This window comes from Zingiber officinale, chromosome 2B, assembly GCF_018446385.1.
Source record: "Zingiber officinale cultivar Zhangliang chromosome 2B, Zo_v1.1, whole genome shotgun sequence".
In the NCBI taxonomy this organism is placed as follows: domain Eukaryota; kingdom Viridiplantae; phylum Streptophyta; class Magnoliopsida; order Zingiberales; family Zingiberaceae; genus Zingiber; species Zingiber officinale.
In genome coordinates, this window is record NC_055989.1 from 123476725 (window position 1) to 123487028 (window position 10304).

Consider the following 10304-nt stretch of genomic DNA (forward strand, 5'->3'; position numbering starts at 1 on the left):
ATTAATTATTTTAAAACTCTAATTATAATTTAATTCAAACTTCATTAAAACTCAATTAAATTAATAAAACTAAAATAAAATTAACCTAGTTTAAAACTTAAACTTATACTAACTCAAGTGTTCTTTAAAAGCAAACAAAATTAACTTTAAATTAATCTTTAATAACTTTAATAAATAAATAAATCATCAACTTTACAATTTAACTTAATACACTTAATTAATAAATCTCAACTTGAAATATTAATTTTAATCAACAAATAAATACTTTAACCTTAAACAAAATTAATTTTTCAAAACTAATTCTAAAATATTCCTAACTATTAATTGTGACACTTAATATGCAATAATTAATCAACTTTTTAATCCTTAATTAGCTAATAACTTTAAACAAACTCAAATTTAACAAACTCAAATTCATTTTAACCCAAAATTAACTTAACATAATGGAAGTTCAACTAAAATTCAATTTCAACAAACTCAAAATCAATAAAGTCATCTCACAAAATTATAGGATTACCATACTTGAAAATTTAGAATGGGTGAGATGCTAAGAAAGTTACAATTTAAAATATTTTCTTAAAAAGGATTTTGAAAACTTATAAATCTATTTTCTTATGAAATATTTTTCAAATCTTGATTGATGATTGATTGGGTGTATTATATATAAATTATTATTATTCACCATCTAAGTCTTTAGATCTTTAAGTAAATCATGACCCACCCTTAGACACATCTAGGAAAATCTTCCTTGTGGGTAACAAGGATATCTAATAAGAGTGTCTAGTTAAGGGGGAGAGACTTGATTGAAGGAAATATTTTTTAAATTTTGAAAACATTTTTTATAAATACTTCTTTACAAATCCTTTTGAAAATTATCTTTAAAATCTATTAATCAAATACATTTTTGAAAATTACAAAACTCAAAATATTTTGAAATTAACTTAAAAATAGTTTTGAAAAATTGCTTACAAAACTCAAAATACTATCTTTCAAACATAGCTCAAGCATTATCTTTTCAAAATCATATTCTTCAAACTCATATTTTTTGAAACCTTTTTGAAAAATCATAGTTTAGAAAAATACTTTGAAAATTCCTTTAGACTTTATGCAAATCATTTTGGAAATTACTTTTATATTTGATGCATGTTTGATTTGAAAACTCAATTACATCTTATTTTTTAAAAGAGTGAGGGAATATCTTAAGACCTATCCTGAAAATATTTAAAAATATTCCATCATTGTTGGTGCAAGACTTAGAGATCCTTAGCAATTAAAGTCATTTACGAAGGGTCTTTTGTCAAACATCAAAATGGGGGAGATTGTTGGTGCAATCGACCTCCATAGTTTTAATGTCAGACAAATATGTTTAAGTATGTTTAAGTATGGAGCTTTATCTAGGGAAGTCCTAGTTGGAGGCTAGGCAAGGAGAAAAATCTCGGTATATCGTGGAAGCCAGGTGGATAGGTCTGGAGGACTTGATCCCTGGATAGCCGAATACTGAGTCCTAGTTGTAGGCTAGGTAAGGGAAATCTCAGTATATCGTGGAAGCTAGGTGGATAGGTCAGGAGGACTTGATCCTTGGGTAGCCGAATACTGAGTCTTGGTGAGTGAAGCCAAGTGGAGAAAATCCTAGGGGGTGGTAACCTTAGGTAACGAGAAGTCTTGGAAGAGTGAACTCCAAGCAAGGTTGTTCGGATGGTTTCCGGTCGACCGCGCGCGGTCGACCGGACCAGCGGATCTCGGTTAATCTAGGTTTAGGTTTATCATTGTATTATGTATTACTATTATTACTGTTGGCTAATATAGTATTGCAGGAAAAGTCTTAGTGGATCGGGCGATCAGACACTGAGCAGGTAAAAGTCCAAACAGGTCTGGAAGACTATGTTTGGCAGGTAAGTTGAGGTAAGCAACTGGAGAAGCGACAGTGAGGTCGAGTTCCCGAAGGGAACAACCTAAGGTCGCTGATCCAACTGAAGAAATCGGGAAGGTTTCCAAGTTGAGATCAAGACAATTCTACTGTCTAATATTACTCATGCATAATATATTATTACTGTTCTAACCTTTGTTTTGCAGGAATTTTGTTTAACTCTGTTTTGCAGGTTTGGCTTGATCGGTCGACCGAACAGGAGGATCGGTCGACCGAACCAGCTTAACTCAGCACCGGACAGCTCATCAGCAGCAATCGACAGAAAAGGGGAAAAAGGCTGATCGGTCGACCGAACCGGAGGACCGGTCGACTGATCCAATCAGAATTAATTGCAGCATTAATGAAGATCTCGGCTGATTTCGACGAACAAGGAAATAGACTGTTCGGTCGACCGAAAATTAGGTCCGGTCGACCGAACCATTTATGAGCATTTACTACAAAAGATCGAGCCAACTTCTGTTTTCGGTGAGGAAGGAATGGAGCCGGGTTCGGTCGACGAAACAAAGGGATCGGTCGACCGAACGCTCAAGGAACTTATAAAAAGTGCTCGAAGTCAGAGGCTAGTATAGAACTTTCTGATCGATTCAAGTGCTCTTCGACAAGCTGCTCACACTACAAGTCTTCATCAACGCTGCAAGAGACTTCATCCGATAGTGCCGACCGAGCTACGATTTACTACTACTATTGTCGGTATATCATTTCATTATTGTACTTAATTTCCTGTAAGATAGTAGGAGTGTTACTATCTTACATCATTGTACTTGTATGATCCACTTTTTTCCGAGGTTCTCGGAAAGAAGGGTTTTAGTAGGAGTCGAGCTAGGCTCCGAACGAAGTAAACAAACGTGTTTCTTTGTTTAATTTCCGCTGTTTAACTTTGATTTTTAATATACGAAAAGAAGAGTTTTAAAAAGCGATATTCACCCCCCCCTCTATCGTAAGTTTTCGATCTATCAGATAGGTGCAGTGTTGGAGTGGTCTCAGCCGAGGACCTTGCACGATGTCAGAAGTTTCCACATCTTGAATTCTTTCTACTGTCAGTTCATCAAAAATTTTATCACCTTGATTACTCCCATCATCGAGTGTCTCAAGGGATGAAATTTCAATTGGTCTAAAGAGGCAGAGGCTAGTTTTCAACTGGTTAAGCAGAATACGACAAAAGCACCAATTCGGTCACTTCCTAATTTTGACTAAGTATTCGAGGTTAACTGTGATGCATTTGGCATCAGTATAGGAGGTGTTCTGAGTCAGTCAGGGCATCCAGTTGCTTTCTTTAGTGAGAAGCTATCTGGATCCAAAAAGAATTATTTTACCTATGACTTGGAGTTTTATACCATTATTCAATCCTTAAAGCATTGATGTCACTACCTAGTACAAAAGGAATTCATCTTGTTTACTGATCACAAAGTATTAAAGTACATCATTTCAAATAGGTGACTTACTTATAGGAGTTCACCTTTATGCTGAGACACTAAGCTGGAAGTTTGAATCATATCGTAGATGCCTTAAGTCATCGTTCTTCATTACTCACCACCATGAGTACCAAAGTTGCAGGTTTTGAGATTTTTCCAGATATGTACATATCTGGCCCATCATTTGGTTGGACATTCTAGGAGGTACATGATAGACATCGACATGATTTTATTTTGCATAATGACTATCTATTTCATTGGTTACAATTGTGCGTTCCAAATTATTTTCTAAGGTAGCATGAACGAGCTTCATAATGCAGAGCACTTTAGATGTGATAAAACATTGATCCTTATCTCTGTACATTTTGATTAACCCAAGTTGACTAGTGATGTGACCCACTTTGTGGACCGATGTTTGTATGCCAGCAATCTAAGGGGGTGTTCACTAATGCAGACTTGTACACTCCCTTACCTGTCCCTGAAGCTCTTTGGTTTGATGTCACCATGAATTTTGTATTAGAATTACCCTACACGCAACGAACCTCAAATTCAATTCTTGTTGTAGTTGATAGTTCTCAAAGATGACACATTTCGTAGCTTGTAGGAAGACTATGGATGCTATTTGGATTGCCCATCTTTACTTCAAAGAGATTGTGCATCCACATGGCGTTCCTCGGTCCATGACTTTAGATCAAGATACCAAGTTCATTAGTCATTTCTGGAAGAGCTTATGGGAAAAATTGGACATGCAGTTGAACTTTTGCGGTGCTTGCCACCCTCAGACAGATGGACAAACTGAGGTGATGAATTAGAGTATGGCCAATCTTCTAAGATGTCTCACAGGAACTAAGCCAAAGCAATGGGACTTGGCGTTATCTCAAGCAGAATTCACCTACAACCGATCGAGAAACAAGACCATAGGTTTGAGTCATTTTAAGATTGTTTATAAGCGGAATCCATCGGGGTTTCTGGACTTAGCCCCTATTCCACGTGTGGAATGATTTAATCCTAAAGCAGATAAGATGATAGAACATCTTCAGAACGTTCATGAGCAGGTGAAACTGACAATTCTGGATAGCAATACCAAGTACAAAACTTGGGTTGATAGTTATCATTGTTAGGTACTTTTTAAGGTCAGAGATTTTATCTAGGTTGTTTTAACTAATGATTGTTTCCATATTAGTGAGTACAATAAACTGAACGATCGGAAGATTGGATCATGTGAGATACTGCAAAAGATCAACGACAATGTCTACAGATCGCGCCTTCTTAGTCATCTGAAGACGTTTGATGTCTTCAATATGAAGCACTTGACTCCTTATTCAGTGGATGTTGATGATGCTACTATGAACTTGTGAAGACAACTACCGACCGGCTCTTCAGCGGTCAGATTGTGAAAGATGGGTCCTTCGTCACAATCTCAGATAAAGCCCGGTCGATTCACCACAGCTCATCATCAAGGCTCAGTCCTGGTAGCACATTTGAGTGGTCATCCCGAGCTGCTGTAGCTGAACCTGGGCGAGATGGAAAGTACTAAGCGACAACAATGTCAGAGAATCATAACCTCCTGTTAGAGAATAATTGTCAGACACTAGGGAATATTCCAGTGGTCTGCCACTCCATGAAATTGGAACCTTCCTTCTACCAATAAGAGGTCGCCGTACAACCTCTCTCACCCGACAGGTCCTGACATCTGACATTCTCTGACAACGGTCAGACTCTAAAGGTATGTAGTGTCGTATAAAAAGGGAGGTCCTCTTCCTTGGCCAGGTACGCACACATACGCACTCATTTTCAACAGTTCTTTTTTCCATCATACACTATTCTTCCAGGGGAAAAGGACCTGACTTGAACGTCAGAAGACCTACGTCGAGGACTTTTTTCCTGATTTTTGGTCTCTAACACTCTGGGTACTTGTTTGAGTGTGTGCATAGTCTAAGTACCATAAGTTCTCCTACCACTGCTTTTGGGGGTTCTACGTGAGGGTTCACTTTTTTGATGTGTGCACACAAGGTATGTTAAAGTTGTCTCTCTATTAATACTAACGTCATTTCCATCTGTCTAACTTAGATTCTGACAGAATTAATATTGATCATAGAAATGGTGAGGTGTGTATTATAGAAATTGTGAGGTGTGTATTAGTAGATGATTTTAATGATAGCTTATAAGAGTGATCAGTATAAAAATAATAATAAAATTGGGAAAAAAAAACTATGGACTAATATTAATATGTATTTATATATCATAATTATAAAATAATAAAATAGTTTATATTTCACATTATAATATAAAAAAAATCATAATAAAATTTAAAATTCAACAAAACACAGTTATAAAACCTAAAATTACAAGAAAGCATAGATTAAAATTTGTGATTTCCTAAACTATATTAAAATATCGATAACCGAACTAACAAGGTATTAATAATTAATGCTTTTTCTTCATTAGATCCACTTGAACCACCTAGGTGGACCGCTAGACTTGTCCACGGATCAGGTCTAATTCAGACCCGGCCTGAAATTGTAACTGGGTTAATAAATCGAGTTTTGATTGATTTGGTTGAATGGGTCAATTATTTGTTGAGATGGGTCGGTTATAATTTCAAATAACTTGTTGAACCGCTAGTTCAATGATGATTGATTCAAACGGCCAATTCAATCGTGACTAGGGTTAAATATAATATATTTTTTTTTAAATTACTATTTACTAATTTTTAAAATTAGTTTAGAAAAGTCTCTCATTTACTAGTTACCCGTGGCTATTGGAGAAAAACCAACTAGCTACTTCTTTGAGACCCAACGGTTACTAGAGAAATATGTTATCCTCGGTATCGAGTGCTCCTTGCAATGCATTAAACGTTTGCGTTGTAGAATACGGGAACAGGAATAACAAAATAACTTGAATCGGTAGTTAATACTTTAGAGCTGAGTCACGTTACACAATGCATAGAGAACTTTCAAGATTAGATCAGAGTAAAATAATTTGTATGCATATGCTCATCTCAATGCGGTTCTTATTGTACCAAACACAGTACTTTTATAACTCAAGCAAATCAGTCACGTAAGGAATAGAAATGAATAGCGGAAAGAGTGACACAATGCATCCCTACTTATTTCAGAAGCGCAATGAGTAACACGAAAAGATCCCTCTAGGTCGGTATCTCAAACTCTCAAACTCGCATGTCCTGACATAAAACTCGATTTTGAAATTAACAAATATGATTAGTATTTGTAGTCCTTGACATGGAGGCTCTCTGAGACACCTTCACCTCCAGTAGCATCACCCTTGTAGACTCCAAGTGTTGCCTCTGAGTTTGCCTTGCACCGGGCGAGGAAGGCAGTCCTTGCCTTGTCCACATTCTCCACCTTCCCTTGCCATGCCTTGAGTGTGCTTTGCTGCAGGGCACGCCCAAAGGAAAAGGAGAGCGACCATGGCTTCTTCCCCTTCAGCCTGTTCATAGCGTTCAGGTTCAGGGTAGCCTCCTCTTCGCTCTGCCCTCCCGAAAGGAAAACAATAGCAGGAACGGTAGCAGGAACAGTTCTCTGGAGGGCTCGCACGGTGTGTTCAGCGACCACCTCAGGAGCTACCTTTGCGGATTCTGACCCAGGAGTCACCATGTTTGGTTTTAACAGAATTCCTTCCAGAAGCACATGGTGATCATTTAGGGCCTTGTAGCACGCAGCGAGCACCCGTTCCGTAACATAAGCACACTTTGCGATGTCATGTGACCCGTCGACAAGAATCTCTGGTTCCACAATTGGGACGAGGCCATTCTCCTGGCAGATGATAGCATAGCGTGCCAATCCATTAGCATTGGCATCGATAGACAGTTGCGATGGCTCATTGGGGCCGATCTTGAGAACAGCACGCCACTTGGCAAAGCGAGCCCCTGACTCGTAATACTTCTTGCAGCGCTTGCCAAGGTCATCGTGTCCCTGGGTGGTGGTCTCTCCATTTGTGCTGGCAAGTTCAACTGTGCCCGTGTCTACCTTGATGCCCGAAAGGACTCCACCCTCCTTGAGGACATCAACAAAGGGCTTGCCTTCAGCAGTTTTCTGGTAGAGAGTCTCCTCAAAAAGGATGACACCACTGAGATACTGGAGGGCACCGGGAGTCAAAAAGAGAAGCTCACGCAGTGCTCGACGGTTCTCCTCCACATTCTCCACATTGATGCTCGCAAGGCGCTTGCCTATAGTGCCAGTGGACTCATCAGCAGCAAGGATACCTTTGCCAGGGGTACCAATGTAAGCAGCATTGGCAATAAGCTCATCTGCAACGTGAAGGCATACACTTATAAACAATTAAATGGATGGAGCATGAGAAAATAACAATCAAAGCATGAAGCATGAGAAAAAGTTAAAAAAATTCTGCTAAGAAAAAGAGTATAGAGTAAATATGATAAAATCAGTGGGTATTCACTTTCTTTCATGCAAATAATACTGAAAGAGTTCACTAAACCCACAAGCAGGGCAATTCACTTTCTTTCATGCAAATAACAGACTGTCACTAACAACAGTTAGAGTTCACATAATACTGAAAGATTTGAGCAGAATGTCATCAGTTTAGTTATAGTAAAGCAAACTTCACATGGTTCGAGCATATCAATTCAGAGTTTATTTAGGCACTGAGAAATGGAATCTTACACCAAGTTATATTCAGGAAAAGATACAATAGAAGGCATAATAAAGATCACTACTTCAACCAGGGTTCTCCCAATCATAACAGATCCGCAGCAGTAGAAGAATTCAACCACGGGCCAAAAAAACACAAAAATCACAAGACAGAATAGATCTAAGGAAAACGGCAAGCAAACCCCAACAACGTTTCCACCTTTGGCAAATCCAGTGCCAGGGCACCAGTAACGATCCCCAAACCACAAAGATAAACCGGAAGCACGAATCAGAAGCGCCGAAAATAAGCAAAACGAAAGAGGAACTTTAATCACTTCATTCTATATTTCAAAATCAAACGAATTCAGATCATCGAATAATTTGAAATTCAACAACAAAACCAACTAATTAGCGCAGTGGTTCAATGAAAAGAAACAAAAATCTTAACTTTAGAACTCCATAGCGAAGTCAACAAGTAAAGAAGGGTACCGTGATATTGACCGGAGTAGGCAGACATCTCGAGTTGAGAAAGCAAAATCAAACTATAACACGAAAGAATTGCACGGATGCGAGGATTACCGAGGGGAAGATCGACTCGTGGGTATTAATAGGAGGCGAGGAGGGGAGGATTGGATCAGATTTCACGCTGCAGCTGGTGGCGTAGGGATTTTAGGGCAGAACTTGTGGCTGCCTGTCCTTCTCCCCACACCCAACTTTCATATCCCACAGCAGCCAATGGACCCACTAGATCCTGCAAGTAGGTGGGCAGAAGTTGAGTATCAATAAAAGCGTAGAAAATACGGTAATTTATCAAAAGATGGAATTTATCAACACTACTTTAATATTTATCAAATAGCGCATTTTTTTAAAAGTATTTCCTATTTTATCCTCATGATAATTTGACTTTTTCTATTATTTTTCTTTTCTTCATTATATTTCTCTCACTTCTCTCTCTCCTCTGTCGGCAGAATATAGGAATAACATTAGTCAATCTTTAATCACATTTTAATACATTTGAAGAAGCCAAAATAATGACACGATTGACTGCACTTTAGAACCACACGAACTTAATGGCAACCGAGCTTTAGGTCGATCAGGGTTTACCAAACCCACCGATGGACATGTAGAGTCCGATCGCATTCATTTCGCTTCATGATTTCTAAAATTACAAGGAGTTCAAATATGGTGTACATTATTTATTTTAGTTTTTATAATGTTAACAGCAAAATCAAAGAATCGCATAAAAGCTCACGTCATCCGATATCATTCCATATCAGTCCACGTCACCCGACGAGTCCATATCGACCCAACGTGGGTTTTTTTGCCGATTATTTGATTTTACTTGTTAACATCTATAAAAGCCAAAATAATAATGGACACCATTAACTCGCACTTAGAACTATAATCGAATGGGCACGAGTTTCAGTCCATCGCCGGTTTCAATCGAAACTCACCGATCGATCTGTAAAACCCGATCGCACCCATTTCAATTTCTATGAATTTCTAAAATTACAAGGAGTGAATATGATGTCCATTATTATTTTTTGCACAGATTTTGAAAACCCTAATCTCTCTTTTTTTCCTTTTTTGCCTTATCACAATTCCTATGCCTTCTTGATTTCTTTTATCAGGCCTGATATCTCCCATATCAGCCCACATTGGGCCCGATATGGGAGATATCGTGCCCAGATACAACAAAAATAAAAAATAAAAAAAAGAAATAAAGAGATATTTAGGTTTTCAAAACCTCCGTCCACCACTGTGAGTGCCAAAATAATACGGACACCATATTAATTGTAATTTTAGAATTATACAACCGAATGGTAACGAGCTTTGTGCCGATCGCCGAGTTTCTGGCCAAACCCATCACGGACCCAGAGTCCGATCGCACTCATTTCGCTTTCTATGATTTCAAAATTACAAGGAGTTCAAATATGGTGTACATTATTTATTTTGCTTTTATAATGTAATATCAGTTAAAATATGATAAAGAGTTTTATGATTCATATATCAGTCTCATTAATTTTATTTATTTTTTATAATAGACAGAAAATTAAAATGAATGTTTTTTGCAGATGATTATACTTTTGTTACTTCTATAAAGTAATATTACCTGAGACTACATCCCTTTAATCTCCTTATAGTAGTATTATGCACTGTCTTTTTATGCCCACTGAGTATTCTGTACTCACTACCCTTTGCTTTTTTTTGACTTCAAAATTAGCAGATATACGATGTGTTATGTCACTTAAAGGTCATAGCTGTGAGTTTGAAATCCAAATCTCTTTTTTTTTATTTTTTTTATTTTGTTGTTACGCTGATATCTCATATCCCACATCGACTTGATACGAGACA

At 37.7% G+C, this 10304-nt stretch overlaps 1 protein-coding gene across 1 annotated transcript; it reads right to left on the reverse strand.

Annotated features, from left to right (window-relative positions):
* Positions 1-6355: 6355 nt before the first annotated feature.
* On the reverse strand, positions 6356-8668 carry LOC122046990 (fructose-bisphosphate aldolase 3, cytoplasmic-like). Its single transcript, XM_042607985.1, has 2 exons — positions 8439-8668; positions 6356-7609 (listed from the first exon to the last, which is right to left on the reverse strand). The coding sequence occupies exons 1-2, from the start codon at positions 8464-8466 to the stop codon at positions 6561-6563; spliced, it is 1077 nt and encodes a 358-aa protein (XP_042463919.1). The 5' UTR covers positions 8467-8668; the 3' UTR covers positions 6356-6560.
* Positions 8669-10304: the final 1636 nt, after the last annotated feature.

What these genes read in the sequence shown, in the direction of transcription:
- LOC122046990 (XM_042607985.1), bottom strand. Translation starts at nt 8,466, where the DNA reads ATGTCTGCCTACTCCGGTCAATATCACG. An exon ending in CTACTCCGGTCAATATCACG is followed by an intron (nt 7,610 to 8,438) that starts GTACCCTTCTTT and finishes TTCACGTTGCAG; the next exon opens with ATGAGCTTATTGCCAATGCT.